The sequence below is a fragment of the Scyliorhinus canicula genome, chromosome 15 (assembly GCF_902713615.1).
Source record: "Scyliorhinus canicula chromosome 15, sScyCan1.1, whole genome shotgun sequence".
In the NCBI taxonomy this organism is placed as follows: domain Eukaryota; kingdom Metazoa; phylum Chordata; class Chondrichthyes; order Carcharhiniformes; family Scyliorhinidae; genus Scyliorhinus; species Scyliorhinus canicula.
The window spans coordinates 1,313,301-1,333,626 of NC_052160.1; the positions used below are offsets into that span (position 1 = coordinate 1,313,301).

General features: G+C 51.3%; 1 protein-coding gene across 1 annotated transcript in view; it reads right to left on the minus strand.

Moving 5' to 3' along the window:
• LOC119978784 (transmembrane channel-like protein 5) overlaps nt 1–20,326 on the minus strand; it is a 252,670-nt gene that overhangs the window by 178,315 nt on the left and 54,029 nt on the right. Inside the window, exons 3-4 of the mRNA XM_038820662.1 lie at nt 13,094–13,290; nt 10,061–10,195 (exon numbers count right to left, since the gene is read on the minus strand). Of these exons, the coding sequence (XP_038676590.1) occupies nt 10,061–10,195; nt 13,094–13,290 (332 nt within the window). The remainder of the gene's footprint in view (nt 1–10,060; nt 10,196–13,093; nt 13,291–20,326) is intronic.

Here is a 20,326-nt window from a genome sequence, read left to right on the forward strand (position 1 = left end):
GAGCTGGGAGAGGGGTGGGGGGGCTGGGGAGCTGGGAGAGGGGTGGGGGGATGGGGAGCTGGGAGAGGGGTGGGGGGGATGGGGAGCTGGGAGAGGGGTGGGGGGTTATGGGGAGCTGGGAGAGGGGTGGGGGGGGTATGGGGAGCTGGGAGAGGGGTGGGGGGGCTGGGGGGCTGGGAGAGGGGTGGGGGGGGTGGGGAGCTGGGAGAGGGGTGGGGGGGTGGGGAGCTGGGAGAGGGGTGAGGGGGGGTTGGGGGGGGGGGGTTCCGGATGCCTTCCACTTCCCACTTTACTAACGATGCGTAAGGGGGCAGAGAGCCTGGAGACCAACTGATACACATGTCAAATAGGGTGGGGCGGGCGGGGGCGTTAGGATCCCAGTTGGTGTTATAACTGGACGGGAAGATTCCAGGAACTCGGGGTGGGATTCTGTGATCCTGAGGCTAAGTGTTGATGCCGTCGGAAACGTTATTGTGTTTCTCGACGGCGTCAATACGGCCTCAGGATCAGCAATTTTGGCCCCTACAGGGGGTCAGCACGGCACTGGAGTGACCCACGCTGCTCCAGCTGCTGATCCCGGCATGAACTGGGTGCCGCGGGGTCCGTGGATGGGCAGTGGCACCGGCACCAACCCGCGCATGGGCAGTGCCTTCCTTCAACGCGCCGGCCCTGACACAAGATGGCGCAGGACTACAGGGGCCGGCACAGAAGGAAGGAGGCCGCCAGCCAGAGAGGCCAGCTCACCGATCGGTGGGCCCCCCCCCTGGGATCGGAAACCCTCCCCTCTCCCCCTCCCTCCACAGGCCGGCCACCCCAACCCTTCCATGCGTCAACCACGCCAGCGCCAATGGCACCGATTCTTCGCGTTGGGGCGGTGTGATGCGATTCGCGCCAGTCGTGGGGATTCTCCGGCCCGGCCCTGCGCTGAGAGAATCCCGCCCCCTGGCTCAAAAGACTGTGGGCTAGATACTCCAGGCAAAATCGGGCCCGACTCCAGTCTGGCGATTCTCCAGGACCCGAGAAGCGGCGGGATTGCGGAGTATCCGTGTGGCTGGGGCCCAATGGCAGAGGCGGGATTGCGGAGTATCCGTGTGGCCCAATGGCAGAGGCAGGATTGCGGAGTATCCGTGTGGCTAGGAGCCCAATGGCAGAGGCGGGATTGCGGAGTATCCGTGTGCCTGGGGCCCAATGGCAGAGGCGGGATTGCGGAGTATCCGTGTGCCTGGGGCCCAATGGCAGAGACGGGATTGCAGAGTATCCGTGTGGCTGGGGGGATGGCAGAGGCGGAAGTGCGGAGTATCCGTGTGGCTGGGAGCCCAATGGCAGAGGCGGGATTGCGGAGTATCCGTGTGGCTGGGGGGATGGCAGAGGCGGGATTGCGGAGTATCCGTGTGGCCCAATGGCAGAGGCAGGATTGCGGAGTATCCGTGTGCCTGGGACCCAATGGCAGAGGCGGGATTGCGGAGTATCCGTGTGGCTGGGGCCCAATGGCAGAGGCGGGATTGCGGAGTATCCGTGTGGCTGGGGGGATGGCAGAGGCGGGATTGCGGAGTATCCGTGTGGCCCAATGGCAGAGACGGGATTGCGGAGTATCCGTGTGCCTGGGGCCCAATGGCAGAGGCGGGATTGCGGAGTATCCGTGTGGCTGGGGGCCCAATGGCAGAGGCGGGATTGCGGAGTGCTCCGTGTGGCCCAATGGCAGAGACGGGATTGCGGAGTATCCGTGTGCCTGGGGCCCAATGGCAGAGGCGGGATTGCGGAGTATCCGTGTGGCTGGGGGGATGGCAGAGACGGGATTGCGGAGTATCCGTGTGGCCCAATGGCAGAGGCGGGATTGCGGAGTATCCGTGTGGCTGGGGGGATGGCAGAGGCGGGATTGCGGAGTATCCGTGTGGCGGCGGGATTGCGGAGTGCTCCATGTGCCTGGGGCCCAATGGCAGAGACGGGATTGCGGAGTATCCGTGTGGCCCAATGGCAGAGGCGGGATTGTGGAGTATCCGTGTGGCCCAATGGCAGAGGCGGGATTGCGGAGTATCCGTGTGGCTGGGGGCCCAATGGCAGAGACGGGATTGCGGAGTATCCGTGTGCCTGGGGCCCAATGGCAGAGACGGGATTGCGGAGTATCCGTGTGGCTGGGGGGATGGCAGAGGCGGGAGTGCGGAGTATCCGTGTGGCTGGGAGCCCAATGGCAGAGGCGGGATTGCGGAGTATCCGTGTGGCTGGGGGGATGGCAGAGGCGGGATTGCGGAGTATCCGTGTGGCCCAATGGCAGAGGCAGGATTGCGGAGTATCCGTGTGCCTGGGACCCAATGGCAGAGGCGGGATTGCGGAGTATCCGTGTGGCTGGGGCCCAATGGCAGAGGCGGGATTGCGGAGTATCCGTGTGGCTGGGGGGATGGCAGAGGCGGGATTGCGGAGTATCCGTGTGGCCCAATGGCAGAGACGGGATTGCGGAGTATCCGTGTGCCTGGGGCCCAATGGCAGAGGCGGGATTGCGGAGTATCCGTGTGGCTGGGGGCCCAATGGCAGAGGCGGGATTGCGGAGTGCTCCGTGTGGCCCAATGGCAGAGACGGGATTGCGGAGTATCCGTGTGCCTGGGGCCCAATGGCAGAGGCGGGATTGCGGAGTATCCGTGTGGCTGGGGGGATGGCAGAGACGGGATTGCAGAGTATCCGTGTGGCCCAATGGCAGAGGCGGGATTGCGGAGTATCCGTGTGGCTGGGGGGATGGCAGAGGCGGGATTGCGGAGTATCCGTGTGGCGGCGGGATTGCAGAGTGCTCCATGTGCCTGGGGCCCAATGGCAGAGACGGGATTGCGGAGTATCCGTGTGGCCCAATGGCAGAGGCGGGATTGTGGAGTATCCGTGTGGCCCAATGGCAGAGGCGGGATTGCGGAGTATCCGTGTGGCTGGGGGCCCAATGGCAGAGACGGGATTGCGGAGTATCCGTGTGCCTGGGGGCCCAATGGCAGAGACGGGATTGCGGAGTATCCGTGTGGCCCAATGGCAGAGACGGGATTGCGGAGTATCCGTGTGGCTGGGGGCCCAATGGCAGAGACGGGATTGCGGAGTATCCGTGTGGCCCAATGGCAGAGACGGGATTGCGGAGTATCCGTGTGGCTGGGGCCCAATGGCAGAGGCGGGATTGCGGAGTATCCGTGTGGCTGGGGCCCAATGGCAGAGGCGGGATTGCGGAGTATCCGTGTGGCTGGGGGGATGGCAGAGGCGGGATTGCGGAGTATCCGTGTGGCCCAATGGCAGAGACGGGATTGCGGAGTATCCGTGTGGCTGGGGCCCAATGGCAGAGGCGGGATTGCGGAGTATCCGTGTGGCTGGGGCCCAATGGCAGAGGCGGGATTGTGGAGTATCCGTGTGGCTGGGGGGATGGCAGAGGCGGGATTGCGGAGTATCCGTGTGGCCCAATGGCAGAGACGGGATTGCGGAGTATCCGTGTGGCTGGGGCCCAATGGCAGAGACGGGATTGCGGAGTATCCGTGTGGCTGGGGCCCAATGGCAGAGACGGGATTGCGGAGTATCCGTGTGGCTGGGGCCCAATGGCAGAGGCGGGATTGCGGAGTATCCGTGTGGCCCAATGGCAGAGGCGGGATTGCGGAGTATCCGTGTGGCTGGGGCCCAATGGCAGAGGCGGGATTGCGGAGTATCCGTGTGGCTGGAGGCCCAATGGCAGAGACGGGATTGCGGAGTATCCGTGTGGCCCAATGGCAGAGACGGGATAGCGGAGTATCCGTGTGGCCCAATGGCAGAGACGGGATTGCGGAGTATCCGTGTGGCTGGGACCCAATGGCAGAGGCGGGATTGCGGAGTATCCGTGTGGCTGGGGGGATGGCAGAGGCGGGATTGCGGAGTATCCGTGTGGCCCAATGGCAGAGGCGGGATTGCGGAGTATCCGTGTGGCTGGGGGGATGGCAGAGGCGGGATTGCGGAGTATCCGTGTGGCTGGGGGGATGGCAGAGACGGGATTGCGGAGTATCCGTGTGGCCCAATGGCAGAGGCGGGATTGCGGAGTATCCGTGTGGCCCAATGGCAGAGACGGGATTGCGGAGTATCCGTGTGGCTGGGGGCCCAATGGCAGAGACGGGATTGCGGAGTATCCGTGTGGCTGGGGCCCAATGGCAGAGACGGGATTGCGGAGTATCCGTGTGCCTGGGGCCCAATGGCAGAGACGGGATTGCGGAGTATCCGTGTGGCTGGGGGCCCAATGGCAGAGACGGGATTGCGGAGTATCCGTGTGGCTGGGGGGATGGCAGAGGCGGGATTGCGGAGTATCCGTGTGGCCCAATGGCAGAGGCGGGATTGCGGAGTATCCGTGTGGCTGGGGCCCAATGGCAGAGACGGGATTGCGGAGTATCCGTGTGGCCCAATGGCAGAGGCGGGATTGCGGAGTATCCGTGTGGCCCAATGGCAGAGGCGGGATTGCGGAGTATCCGTGTGCCTGGGGCCCAATGGCAGAGGCGGGATTGCGGAGTATCCGTGTGGCTGGGGGCCCAATGGCAGAGGCGGGATTGCGGAGTATCCGTGTGCCTGGGGCCCAATGGCAGAGACGGGATTGCGGAGTATCCGTGTGGCTGGGGCCCAATGGCAGAGACGGGATTGCGGAGTATCCGTGTGGCTGGGGCCCAATGGCAGAGGCGGGATTGCGGAGTATCCGTGTGGCTGGGGCCCAATGGCAGAGGCGGGATTGCGGAGTATCCGTGTGGCTGGGGCCCAATGGCAGAGGCGGGATTGCGGAGTATCCGTGTGGCTGGGGCCCAATGGCAGAGACGGGATTGCGGAGTATCCGTGTGGCTGGGGGGATGGCAGAGACCGGCCCAGCCAAGTTCCCAGCGGGGTGGTTTTAACCTGGTATTGCCGGTCGAGATGCTGGCGTGGCGGCTGTGGACTCAGTCCTCAGCCGTCCTGGTCGGGGGGTGGGGGGATCGGACACCGTGGGGGGGGGGACCCTTATAGGCGGGCGGGGGTTAGATCTGCGCGGTGAGATGCTCGGGCGCGTGGCCAATGCGGGGGGGGGGGGGGTCTAATTGCTGGCATGGGCACTGGAGGCCGTCACCGTGCGCAGACCTCAAACCGGAATTGCGGGGGCCCATATCCACAGCTGAAGCTGCGAGAATCACTCCGGGTCCCTGTTGGCCCCTTGCAGGCCAGTGAATTAGCTGATCTTTTTTCCAGGAATATCTGGAGTAAAACACCAGTGTAGGGACATAGACCCACTTTGGGAGAATATAGCACCCTACAACTTCCATTTTTTAATAAAACGTGAAGGAGCAGAGTCACAGGACCGCTAATTAGCTTTAACAACAAGGAAAAAACATTTGGTAAACATGGAAAAACTGGATTATAAAACAAAATTACTTTACTCCCCACTTAGTTTAACAAATATACATAAATGTTAAGATTAGCATAGATTATAATCGTCTCATTAACACAGATCCCCTTATAAACACACAAGATGACGGTGGTCAAATGCACTCTCAACTCTGAACCCCAAGTGAATGTCTATGAATTTCTCCTCAAAATACCCCAGATCGTCGCATGAGGGTTTCCAAACTCCACTTCCAAAAACACAGTCTGCTCCACTTATATCAGTGCACCCAGTCCAGCTTTTAGGATTTATTTGTCCAAACTTCATAATTGCTTTAACTCTTGGTTCCCACACTCCAGTAAAATGGCATCAAACGTGTTTGATATACCTCTGAAGTCTGATGTCCCACTTTTACACCTTATCACTACATGGTAGCATAGTGGTTAGCACAATTGCTTCACAGCTCCAGGGTCCTCGGTTCGATTCCCGGCTTGGGTCACTGTGCAGAGTCTGCACGTTCTCCCCGTGTCTGCGTGGGTTTCCTCCGGGTGCTCCGGTTTCCTCCCGCAGTCCAAAGATGTGCAGGTTAGTTGGATTGGTCATGATAAATTGCCCTTAGTGTCCAAAATTGCCCTTAGTGTTGGGTGTGGTTACTGGGTTATGGGGATAGTGTGGGGTTGCGGGATTGGGTAGGGTGCTCTTTCAAAGAGCTGATGCAGACTCGATGGGTCGAATGGCCTCCTTCTGCACTGTAAATTCTATGAATTGTCTCTTTAACACGGAACCCTTTGTTCGCTCTTCCTTGACTTCTTTGAACAATAACTTGATCTCTGTTCTTGCTGTGCAGAGAGACCTGGGTGTGCGAGTGCATGAGTCGCAAAAAGTTGGTTTATAGATGCAACAGATGATTAAGAAGTCGAATGGAATTTTGTCTTTCAGTGCTAGAGAGATGGAGTTTAAGACTAGGGAGGTTATGTCGCAATTGTATAAGGTGTTAGTGAGGCCACACCTGGAGTATTGTGTTCAGTTTTGGTCTCCTTACTTGAGAAAGGACGTACTGGCGCTGGAGGGTGTGCAGAGGAGATTCACTAGGTTAATCCCAGAGCTGAAGGGGTTGGATTATGAGGAGAGGTTGAGTAGACTGGGACTGTACTCTTTGGAATTTAGAAGGATAAGGGGGGATCTTATAGAAACATATAAAATTATGAAGGGAATAGATAGGATAGATGCAAACAGGTTGTTTCCACTGGCGGGTTGGATTATGAGGAGAGGTTGAGTAGACTGGGACTGTACTCTTTGGAATTTAGAAGGATAAGGGGGGATCTTATAGAAACATATAAAATTATGAAGGGAATAGATAGGATAGATGCAAACAGGTTGTTTCCACTGGCGGGTGAAAGCAGAACTAGGGGGCATAGCCTCAAAATAAGGGGAAGCAGATTTAGAATTGAGTTTAGGAGGAACTTCTTCACCCAAAGGGTTGTGAATCTATGGAATTCCTTGCCCAGTGAAGCAGTTGAGGCTCCTTCATTAAATGTTTTTAAGATAGAGATAGATAGTTTTTTGAAGAATAAAGGGATTAAGGGTTATGATGTTCGGGCAGGAAAATGGAGCTGAGTCCACAAAAGATCAGCCATGATCTAATTGAATGGCGGAGCAGGCTCGAGGGGCCATATGGCCTACTCCTGCTCCTAGTTCTTATGTTCTCTTAACTCCAGTAGTCTCAAGATATTTTTTCTGTCCCAATTTCCTGGTTATCTGGGCTGCAACTTGTTCCTCAGGAAGCCTGCCTCTTTGCAACTCCCTTGTCCTATCCAGTTTCTCCTGGCAGAATTAAGAGATGTTTGCTCCACAATGTCCTGTCCCCAACTGCAATATATCCAGCAAAAACCAAGAAGAAAAATGCTTTTTTCAAAGGGCCTCCAGTTGCTAAGCAACGTCTGTATACCTCTGTTAACCTATTTATTCTTCATGCCGTTGTTCTCTTTAAGCACAATAGAATCACAATGGGAATTTGAACCAACCCCCACACGTACAAATACAGGAGCCCTTCCCCTCAGTGACCAATGCTAGTGGTTGTTCTGTTGCAGCTGAGTTGCCAACCCTTGGAATAAACTGGAAGTTCTGCAGAGTGGACAATATTCCAAAAGGACAGCAGTTTGGCGGCAACCACTTGATTGGCTGCTGGAAGAAAGATCCTGATGGTCACAGAAGTGCAATTGTCTCACTTATGGCCCCAGGGATGGGACCATCCCATTTTCACAGAATTACATCCAATAGGTGAATGGGGTCAGACCCCATTTGGAGGATTGTGAGCAGTTTTGGGCCCCGTGTCTAAGGAAGGATGTTCTGGCCTTGGAAAGGGACCAGAGGAGGTTCACAAGAATGATCCCTAGAATGAAGAATTTGTCGTATGAGGAACGGGTGAGGACTCTGGGTCTGTAATCGTTGGAGTTTAGAAGGATGAGAGGGGATCTTATTGAAACTTACAGGATGCGAGGCCTGGATAGAGTGGACGTGGAGAGGACATTTCCACTTGTAGGAAAAACTAGAACCAGAGGCCACAATCTCAGACGAAAGGGACGATCCTTTAAAACAGAAATGAGGAGGAATTTCTTCAGCCAGAGGGTGGCGAATTTACGGACCTCTTTGCCGCAGAAGGCTGCGGGGCCAAATCACTGAGTGTCTTTAAGACAGAGGTAGATAGGTTCTTGATTAATAAGGGGATCAGGGATTATGAGGAGAAGGCAGGAGAATGGGAATGAGAAAAATATCAGCCATGATTGAATGGCAGAGGAGACTCGATGGGCCGAGTGGCCTAATTCTGATCCTATGCCTTATGGCCTTATGGTGATCGTGCAAGGCAAAAGGAGATGGTTTTGGAAAAAGGAATAAAAGCTATGGAAGTGAGAATAGCTATGTTACCTATAGTTGCGGTCCACGAAAAGGGGGCAAGATTATGATTTGAAATTGTTGAACTCAATGTTGATTCCAGAAGGCTATAAAGATGCTGTTCTTCACAGTTAGAAACTTGGAATGGTTCCAGCATCGAAGACAGCCATTTTCTCCGTCAAGTCTGTGCTGCCTTCAAGATCAATTTGATTTGATTTGATTTGATTTATTGTGACATGTACCAAACTACAGTGAAAAGTGTTTTTCTGCGGCCGAGGGAACGTACACAGTACATACATAGTAGACAAAAAGAATAATCAACAGAGTACATTGACAAATGGTACATCAACGAATGGCTGGTTACAATACGGAACAAGGGGCCAAACAAAGCAAATACATGAGCAAGAGCAGCATAGGGCGTCATGAATAGTGGGCGAAATTCTCCGACCCCCACGACGGGTCGGAGAATAGCGGGAGGGCCTTCCCGACATTTTTCCCGCCCTCCCGCTATTCTCCCCCCAACTCCCGACACAAATCTCTGCCGCCGTTTTTTTACGGCCGGCAGCGATTCACAGCTGTTCGATGGGCCGAAGTCCCAGCCCTTTACGCTGTTTTTACGAACGGCAAACAGACCTGGTCTGGCCGTTCGTAAAAACGGCGGGAACAACTCGCTTTTTATAACCATGGCACCGATTGGCACGGCAGTACCACGGCCGTGCCAAGGGTGCCATGGGCCCGCGATCGGTGGGCACTGATCGCGGGCAGCGGGCCCGATGCCCGCGCACTCTTTCTCCTTCCGCCGCCCCGCAGTATCCATTCGCGGGGCGGCTGAGGGGCAACCCGGCCCGCGCATGCGCGGGTTTCGCGCAAATACGCGATGACGTCATCCGCGCATGCGCGGGTTGGAGTCTTCCAATCCGCGCATGCGCGGCTGACGTCATATGACGCGTCAGCCGGCGCTAACTCCGGCAAGCGGGCTTAACGAAATTCGTTAAGCCCGTGATGCCGGAGCTTGCGGCGTCGGGCTGCTAGCCCCGACCGGGGACCAGAATCGGTTCCCGGTCGGGAAGGGGCGCGCTGGCGTCAAACCCGCCCGGGTTTGACGCCAGCCTTACGATTTCTCCCGTTTTGGGAGAATCGCGCCCAGTGTTCTTACAGGGAACAGATCAATCCGAGGGGGAGTCGTTGAGGAGTCTTGTAGCTGTGGGGAAGAAGCTGTTCCTATGTCTGGATGAGTGAGTCTTCAGACTTCTGTACCTTCTGCCTGATGGAAAGGTCTGGAAGAAGGCGATGCCTGGGTGGGAGGGGTCTCTGATAATGCTGTCTGCCTTCCTGAGGCAGTGGGAGGTGTACACAGAATCAATGTGGGGGTGGCACACTTGTGTGATACGTTGGGCTGAGTTCACCACACTCTGCAGTTTCTTGCGTTCTTGGGCTGAGGGGTTGCCATACCAGGCTGTGATGCAGCCGGATAGGATGCTAACCCTAATTCAGATGGTTCCACTCCCCCACCCTTTCTGTGATTCTGTCATTTTTAAATATCTATTAGTGTGTATCCATTTCCCTTTGAAAGCCACACTTGAACCTATCTCCACCACATTCAGGCCCTGCATTCCAGATCCTAACCACTCGCTGCGTAAATTTAATTTTCAGGCTGCTTTTGATGGTGTCTTTAAATTGGTTTTGCAATCCCTCCAGCAAAGGGACATTGCTACAATCATTTTTCAGGGTCGTGTCCAACAATCTTCAGCTTCTTCAGAAGAATTTACCCTTTAATTAAAGGCACTTTTATCATAGATTTATATTCAACCCATACAAGTATTAACAATTTAAATTAATTGTATATACCTGGCTTTTTGTTTGATGTTTCTTCATTTTGGTGAATGTCAGGAATGGATGAAGTATCTCGGTGACCAGAACCATCTTTTAGAGATGAGGGATTGTCATAAGAATCATCTGGCCAGTGTACAAATCCAGCATTATCTGTCCATTAACAACATAACAATTGTAAATATATTTCATAGAATGTGATGTAACTATTAAAGTGATTGAACAGTTGGGGGGGGAAAGTATTAAATTGAGTACAAGGGACAAAAATATCCGTCAATATTTTTCCAGTTTGCATTCCTGTAAGCTAACATCCAGGATGGGCTAGTCAATGTTAACAATGCTAAAATGCTCTTTTACCCCAGTAGCAAACTCGCAGATTTACAAGAAAATGGTCTACTATTCAGTTTCCAAAATAGGAGCCCTATCTTTGACAATCTAACAGCGAATCAATAAGACCATAAGACAGAGGAGCAGAATTAGGCCACTCGGCCCATCGAGTCTGCTCCGCCATTCAATCATGGCTGATATTTTCCCATCCCCATTCTCCTGCCTTCTCCCCATAACCCCTGACCCCCTTATTAATCAAGAACCTATCTATCTCTGCCTTAAAGACAGAGTCTGTCTTAATCACCTCGGACTCTGCTGTCTTGATATCGCAATTAACCAGACAACACTTTTGAAGATGGGCTTGTTTCACAGTAAGCGAAAAAGCTGGTAATTAATCTCTGAAGTTCTTACAAATCATCTGTTGAGGTAAGTACAGCAAAGGGTTTCAACAATAGCAGACACATTTTATAGAATCATAGAATCCCTACAGTGCAGAAGGAGGCCATTTGGCCCATCGGGTCTGCACTGACCCTTTTGAAAGGCCATCCTATCTAGGCCCAAACCTCCGTCCTATTCCTGTAATCCCACCCTAAGGGGAAATTTATCATGGCCAATCCACCTTCCTGCACATCTTTCGACTGTGGGAGGAAACCAGAGCACCCAGAGGAAACCCACACAAGCATGGGAAGAACATACAAATTCCACACACACAGTCTCCCAAGGTTGGAATCGAACCCGGGATCTTGGCGCTGTGAGGCAGCAGTGCTAACCACTGTGCCATCGTGCCACCCATTTTATATCAGTTTATACAATAGCAGACAAACTTAAATCAAGCACTTTAAGCCTTTAGTGTCCTAAAGTATTTTGAAGTCAATGAAGAACATGTGAAGTTCGCTGTTTTCATGGAGAGGAAGACGGCGCCTTATTTACAAACAGTAACGCTCCACAAACAGCAATAGGACAGACAACCTGACAATTGGGTTTTAATGATGTTTGTTAATGGCAAAATTAATCACAACTTCCAATGTACCAGCTCTGCCACTGGATGTTTGAGAAACAGTATTTGAGGACCTGGATCTCAAACTCAAGACTAAGGTCATGATTAACCAGGCAGCAACGATGCTTTGGCAACTTGGACAACCTGCAGACACCTCAAACCATTGGAAACATGCCATCAGCAGCAGTGTCTTTGCAAGGTCCTCCAAGTCCAGTGGCATGAAAGGAGGTGGAATAGCAATGTCCTCACGCAAGATAACATGGCCAGCATCAAAGCACTAACCACTTAAAACCAGCGCTGCTTCTCAGGGTATGTCGTTCATTAACCTGACACCAGGTTCCTGAAGCAACAACTCCTTGGAACTCGGTCTTGGCCGATAACTCTAAGGAGAACAATGGAAATGCTTTAGAGATGTCCTGAAAACACACCTGAAGAGGTCAAACCTCTCCACCTATTTAAGGAGATCCTGACCCGACCAAGACTTTACCGAACATGCAGAGGTGAAGTTGAAGCATTGGAGGGAGTGCCCAGCAACTCGACCATCCGAACACTTCCTGCACGTGGCAGAGTCTGCACATCGGGCATCGAACTGATCAGCCAAACGCTGACGACATCATCAATACATCACGTGATCAGACTCTTAAAGTGACCTTGTCCCAACGAGGAACAAATATGAATACACAACACTCTCCTCCCCCTAAACAACACTCTCCTCCCCCTAAAAGGTTTCTGCAATGAAACACAATATAACATTATCAACATTTACAATATAAACAGTCAACAAACACAACAGTCAATAAGTTACATGTTTCGGAAGACATTGAATTCTGTGCAGTTGTCGGCATACCTCAGGTATCGGGTTTGTCATGTTCACTATAACCTCTGGTGTTTCTGGATTAGTCTGAATCCAAGCCGGACGTCATGTTTGCAGGTTGACTCGGTGTTGAAGTGTCCTCACTTGGGGCACTGTCTTCCACAGCTGTCTCTGGCCTTGACAGGCTCTCAGGATCAGTGTCTGGGTCTTCACTTGCCACAGTTTGTTGCAAACTCTCAGTTGACTCTGTCTCTGGAAAACTAGTTCTCGTTGCTGAAAGTTGATCAGCGTGACCTCTCCACACAACATCATCCCGAATTTGAGCAGTGTAGTCGACTCTGAATTACCAGTCCTGTAGCATTGCCACTCCATCACTGACTCCCCAGGAAAATGGCAACGTTGGAAATGATATAAGGATGATGAAAACATGGAGACATGCTGATAGAGCTCGATGGGAAAAGGATGGGAACAGCATGGACAAATTGGGCCAAATGGCCTGTTTCGGTACTGTATATTTTCTGTAATTACTGGAAGTGATCAAAGGGACTGGTTTAGCTCACTGGGCTAAATCGTTGGCTTTTAAAGCAGACCAAGCAGGCCAGCAGCACGGTTCGATTCCCGTACCAGCCTCCCTGGACAGGCGCCGGAATGTGGTGACTAGGGGCTTTTCACAGTAACTTCATTGAAGCCTACTCGTGACAATAAGCGATTTTCATTTCATTTCAAGTGAAGACTGTTGGTCCTTTGGGTAAGCAGGTTAGCAAAGACCAAAAACGTAGAAGCCAAAGTCAACATTCAGGAACTACCAGTAAATATTCATAAAAACCCCAATTTGCCTGCAGAGCACAAATAACTATTTGAAAATCAAGCCCAGATTGCCCCTGAAACAGCTCTGAGTAATATAAAAACATACCATATCCAGTTTCATTTTCAGGTGGATCCATATTAAAGAATGGAGGCCTTGGTCTGCTTGTTTCTCTGTCAATTGATCTCATTGGGATCATTTCTGGCGGCTCCCATCGTCTCTGATCACCTGGTGAGTGTAACGGATTCTGCGGATAAGGAGGGTGCAGTGGGGCTGTGTGAAATGTAGACGATATCCCCTGGGCACTAATGCAGCAAAAAACAAAAATATTTGCAAAAGGATGTATTTTTAGCCAATTTAATAATGTCTACATTTTGCTTTGTAATATCAATCTGTAGAACCACCTGCAGCTCTTTGCTTGCGTATTGGCAGACCCGAGACCAGCAGAGAACTGAGAAATTCACTAATATAGCAAAGGTCAGAACCTCAACATAACAATCATTAAACAGCTTTAAAATAAATCATTTTAACTAAATTGTAAAATATTGTAAAACAATATTTTAAACAATTTCCAGTGTCTTCAATTCTGACAAAAGATGTTTCTGTCTGTGTGACATTAAGCTTCTAGAATCTATTTATCATTGCACAAATATCCCTGCTTTTTGGGAATAATGTGATACTAACATATGGATACAGGTCCCTCTGCAGAGTGTTGTGTGTTAATTCCCCCAAGACTATTTCCCCAACCTGACAGTAATTACAGAATAAACACCTTCGACCTCTGCTGTATGTGATACTGTTCTGAACTGTTTTCATAACCACAGGAGAGTTAAAACCAGTGCCTCAAAAACAACAGCATCAACAATAGTGTTACATCAGCTTCCATCAACCTTTGTTTTGCCATTATTAGCTACAGATTTTTCTATCTAACTACAGAAAAACCACTGGATTAAAACCTCCCTTAAAAAACACATTTATCATTGTGAAACCTTTATGGTATTCCGTCTCACACAACCTCGTAATATAGCTTTGAGGCAGAAAACTGCAAACGTTTACATGAAGAAAATAAATTGTATTCATTTCATACAAGTACAGAGCAGACACATCACCAAGGCTAAATCATTCTCATTCTTAAACATTATGGGTCACATGTCACATTATAATTATTCTCTGTGATCTATTATACAATGAATCATTCTTAAAAATTGAGTTTTTTACCTTTCTTATGCTTTTTAGCACAAAGGACTTTTGTACATTATGCACAAGAAGCTTATTTTCTTCTGTATGGTAACTGGGATGTGTGCAGGAAGTGTTTACAGCTACAGCTCCTGGAAGCCCAGGTTTCGTAGCTGGAGCAGCCATGGGGACACTGAGGAGCATCCGCAAGGTGGAGAATATCTCACCGCATAGAGAGCAGGCTAAGAATCCACAGGCAGGAAGGGAATGGGTTACCACCAGACAGAGCAAGAGAGTGAGGTAGGCATCTCCTGTGGCCATTCCCCTGCAGAACAGATATACAGATATACCGCTTTGGATACGGTTGAGGGGAATGATATCTCAGGGAAAGCAGCAACAGCCAAACTCGTGGCACCACAGTTAGTTCTGTTGCAGAGGGGAGGAGTAAAAAGTGTAAGAATGCAAGTTATAAGGGATTTGATTGTAAGGGGAATAGATAGGTATTTCTGTGGCTGCAAACGAGACTTCAGGATGGTGTGTTGTCTGCCTGATGCTAGGGTCAAGGATGCCTCAGAGCGGGTACAGGACATTCTAGAGGGGGAGGGGGAGGGTGAACAGCCAGTGGTTGTGGTACATGTTCGTACAAACAATGTCGAGAAAAAAGGGTGTTAGGAAGAATGTTGAGGTCGGATCTCAAACGTAGCAATCTCAGGATTACTAGGACATTGGGACCGGTTCTGGGGGAGGTGGAACCTGTACAAACTGGACGGGCTACACCTGGGTAGGACCAGGACTGATGTCCAAAATGAAGTATTTGCTGTTACTCACAACCAGGAGTTATAGAACATAGGAAATACAGCACAGAACAGGTCCTTCAGCCCACAATGTCATGCCGAACTTTTGTCCTAGATTAAGAACAAATCAATCTACACCTCAGCACCAGGGACCCAGTTCTACACTACCATATAGTGGAAGAAGCCATCAATGTCCAAATGCAGCAAGACCTGGACAATATCCAGACTTGCCACTGACAAGTGGCAAGTTACATTCACGCCACAGAAGGGCCAGGCAATGACCATCTCCAACAAGAGAGAATCAAACCATTGCCCCTTAACATTCAAAGGCACCACCATCACTGAATCAGCATCCTGGGAGTTACCATTGCCCAGAAACTGAACTGGGCTATCATAGAATTCGTACAGTGCAGGAGGCCATTCGGCCCATCAGGTCTGCACCGACTCTCTGAACAAGCACCCTATCTAGATACAAGCTCCCAACCTATCCCCGTAACCCAGTAACCCCACTTCACATTTTGGACACTAAGGGGTAATTTAGCATGGCCAAGCCACCTAACCTGCACATCATTGGACTGTGGGAGGAAACCGGAGCACCCGGAGGAAACCCACACAGACGGGGAGAAAGTCAAACTCCACACAGACAGTGACCCGAGGCCGGAATTGAACTGGGTCCCTGGTGCTGTGAGGCAGCAGTGCTAACCACTGCACCATCATGCTCCCCAGCCATATAACCAGTATCCCATATAGACTACAAATTCCTTCCAACTTTCTATCTTTCTGTTTGGCTTCCTTCATTTCCAGATTATTAACAACTACTAAAATCTCTCGGTCATGAGGACTTGTACTTTTATTAAGGTTGCTAGCTTGCTCTCCAGACCTTATTCTCGTTAAACTATGGCCTCCATTTACACTCCTGTCCCTTTCTGAACTGTGACGATACAATCTTTCTCCCATACGAGCAGAATATTGTCCACAAGTTGGTGATTTTTGTTCTGTGGTCACTTTATGACTCACTGTCAGAACTGAAACTCCGATTTTTAGGTTTCCACATCTTCACATCATTTTGCCAATCCATAGACTTTGCCTCTTGTCCATCGTCCTGTACATTGAACAAACCTTTGTATCTACCAGAGGTTTTGATTGGGCTCTTATTATTCTAACAGCCTCCCTCCACACACTGGTCTCCTCTGGCATTACTGTCACCTTTGTGCCCGCTGTAGGTAGTTGCTCTTTTGAACAAATAGCGCCATCCTGTGCCTGAATATTGCTCTGCTCAAAGTCTGCCAACCTTGTGTCTCCTGATGGAAAGTGACGTAGGTGATTCTGAGTCTAGAGTCCTGAATCTTAATAAAGGTAACTACGATGGTATGAGACGAGAGTTGGTTATGATGATTTGAGAAATGTTACTGAAAGGGATGATGGTGGGAAGGAAATGGCAAACATTCAAAGAGTGCATGTAAAAGTTTCTCTAGGTATGTGAAGAGAAAAAGATTGGTCCTTTGTAGTTAGAAACAGGGGAATTTATAACGGGGAACAAAGAAATGGCTGAGTAACTAAATACACACTTTGGTTCTGTTTTCACAAATGACGACACAAATAAAGTGCCATAAATGTTGGGGATGCAGGGTTTAGTGAGAGGGAGGAACTGAAGGTGATCAATAACAGGAGAGAAATGGTGTTGGGGAAATTAATGTGATTGAAGGCTGATAAATCCCCAGGGCCTGAGAATCTACATGCCAGGGTACTGAAGGAAGTGGCTCTGGAAATAGTGGATACATTGGTGGCCATCTTCCAGGGTTGTATAGACTCTGGATCAGTTCCTGAAGATTAGAGGGTGGCTAATGTAACTCCACTATTTAAAAAGGGAGGTCGAGAGAATGCAGGGAAGTGTATACCAGTACACTTGACATCGGTAGTGGGGAAAATTCTAGAATTCAGTATAAAAGATTAACTAGCAGACAACTTGGAAAACAATAGACTTGAGGATTGGGAACAGTTTAAAATTCAGCAAACACGGTCCAAGGGATCGGTTAAGAAGGGGAAATAACAATATGAAAGTAAGATAGCGGGGAACATAGAAACTGACTGTAAAAGTTTCAATAGGTATATAAAGAGAAAAAGATTGATAAAAACTAATATAGGCCCCTTGCAGTCAGAAACGGAGGAATTCATAACGGGGAACAAAGAAATGGCTGAGGAACTAAATTCGTACTTTGCAAAGGAAGACATGAATAATGTACCGGGAGTTCTGACAAACACAAGTTTCAGTGAGGAACTGAAGGAAATTAGTATTAATAACAAAATGGTTTGGGGAAATTAATCGGATTGAAGGCAGATAAATCTCCAAGGCCTGATAATCTTCATCCCAGAGTACTTAAGGAAGTGGCCCTAGAAATAGTAGATCCATTGCTGGTCATTTTCCAAAAGCCTTTGGACTCTGTAATGGTTCCTACAGATTGGAGGGTAGCAAATGTAACCCCGCTATTCAAAAAGGGAGGTAGGCAGAAAACAGGGAACCATAGACCAGTGAGCCTGACGTCGGAGGTGGGGAAGTTGCTGGAGTCCATTATCAAGGATTTCAGAGAACAGCATTTGGAAAGCAGAGGTGTAATCAGATAAAGTCAGCGTGGATTTACGAAAGGAATATCATGCTTGACTAGAATTCTTTAAAGATGTAACTCGTAGAGTTGACCAGGGAGAACTGGTGAATGTGGTTTATTTAGACTTTCAGAAGGCTTTCGACAAGGTCTCACATAGCAGATTACTATATAAAGTTAAAGCACCTGGGATTGCGGGTAGTGTCTTGAGGTGATAGAAAGCTGGTTAGCAGACAGGTAGCAGAGTTGGAATGGGTCTTTTCCCTATTGGCAGGCAGTGACTAGTGACTAGATCTGTTCTAGGACCCCAACTGTTCACATTATGTATTATCTTCAATTAGGAGATGACACAAAGTTGGGTGGGAGGGTGAGCTGTGAGGTGGATGCAGAGAAGCTTCAGCAGGATTTGGACAGGCTGAGCGAGTGGGTACATGCACGGCAGATGCAGTATAATGTGGATAAATGTGAGGTTATCCACTTTGGTAGCAAAAATAGAAAAGCAGATTATTATTTGAAATGGTGTGAATTGGGAGAGGCGGATACTCAGCGAAACCTTGGTGTCCTCGTGCATCAGTCGCTGAAAGTAAGCGCGCAGGTACAGCCGGCAGGAAAGAAGGCAAATGGTATGTTGGCCTTCAGAGCGAGAGGATTTGAGTATAGGGATGATTTGCTGCAATTGTGCAGAGGCCACACCTGGGGTGCAATTCCCGCAATCGTGGAGGGAGCCGGGCGATTCCCGCCATGCCGCCCCGGCACCCGCATGTGATTCTCCCACCCCCCCCCCCCCCCCAAAACGGCGCGTCGAGATTTACGACAGACCACTTGGAGAATCGCCGCTCGCCGTTTGTAATGGGCGAGCGGCGATTCTCTGGCCCGGATGGGCCGAGCGGCCTGCCCAATACGACGGGTTCACGCCGGCGCCAACCACACCTGGTCGCTGCTGGCGTGAACAGCGCGGGAACGCTGCGTGGGCGACCTGTGAGAGGGGGGATCGAGCACCGGGAGGGCACTCAGAAGGGGTCTGGCCCGCGATCGGTGCCCACCGATCGGCGGGCCGGCGTCTCTGAAGGGCGCTCTCTTTTACTCCGCCGCCCGGCAAGATCACTCCTCCATGTCTTTCAGGGCGCCCGCGGGGAGGACGGCAACCGCGCACCTGCGGGTTGGCGACGGCCAAACTGCGCATGCGCGGGTGACATCATTTACGCGGCGCCGCTTTCACGTGGCGCCAATGCCCGGCGCGCGTAAATTACGTGGCGCCACTCCTGGCCCCCCGGGGGGGAGAATAGGGGGCGAGGAGCGGCCTCCGATGCCGCAGTGAAACATTCCGGTTTTCACTCCGGTGTCGGCACTTAGGGCGTGATTCTCCACTCCCCACGCCGGGTGGGAGAATCGCGGGAGAGCCGGGCGAATCACGACACACCGCCCTGGCACCCCCCACAATTCTCCCACCTCCCCCAAAATGGCGTGTTGCGGAATCGCAGGTCGCGCCGATTCTCGGACCCGGATGGGCGGAGCGGCCTGACGTTCCCGACCTGTTCACGCTGGCGGCAACCACATCTGGTCGCTGCCGGCGTGAACATAGCGTGAAAGGTAAGTTTGGGGCCTGTGGGGGGCGGAGAGAAGAACGAGTGCCACGGCCGTGCTCGGGAGGTGACTGGCCCGCGATCGATGCCCACCGATCGTCGGGCCGGCGTCTCTAAAAGACGCACTCTTTCCCCTCCGCCTCCCCGCAAGATCAAGCCGCCATGTCTTGCGGGGCAGCGGAAGGGAAGACGGCAACTGCGCATGCGCGGCTGATGTCACTTAGGCGCCGCCGCCGCCTCATTCTCGGCGCGCCGCTTTGACGCAAGCATCAAGGCCCGGCGGCCGAGTTTCTCACAACGCCGCTCCTAGCCCCCGGGGGGGGGGGGGGGGAGGTTGAATAGGGTGCGAGGAACGGCCTCCGACGCTGTCGTGAAACTCGGCCGAGTTCACGAAGGCCTTCCTGATGGCGCGCGGGAGCGGAGAATCGCGCCCTTAGTCTCCCGTTGGGAGAATCCCACCCCTGGAATATTGTGAGCAGTTTTGATGTGCTTATCTGAGGAAGGATGTTCTTGCTATGGAGGGAGGGCAGCGAAGGTTTACCAGGCTGATTCCTGGGGTGGCGGGACTGTCATATGTTAGGGGTGATAGCCCAGTGGTTAGCACAGTCGCTTCACAGCTCCAGGGTCCCAGGTTCAACTTCTGGCTTGGGTCACTGTCTGTGCTCGGAGTCTGCACGTTCTCCCTGTGTCTGCATGGGTTTCCTCCGGGTGCTCCGGGGGGTTGGGGGGGGGGGGGGGGAGGGGGGGGGAGGTGTGGGGGGAAGGTGCGATCGGGCTATTGAGTTGGATGTTCATAATGAATGGTGGAGCAGGCTCGATGGGCCGAATGGCCTCCTCCTGCTTCAATTATTTTATGTTTGTTTCTATGTAAAACCGTGGCAGTATCGAACAGAGTCTGCATAGATTTACTAAAGTGAATCTTGCTTGACAAATCTACTGGAAATCTTCAAAGATGTAACTAGTAGAGTTGATGAGATGGAGCCAGTGGATGGGGTTTATTTGGACTTACAGAAATCCCTCAACAAAGGCCCACATAAGAGATTAACGGGTAAAATTATGATTGGGAGAAGATGGATAGAAAACCTGTTGGCAGACAGGAAACAAAGAATAAGAATAAACTGGTCTTTTTAAAAAGAATTCTTGACCTCCCAAGCCAATGGACAATATTTCTATTTTTGTCCCACTAAG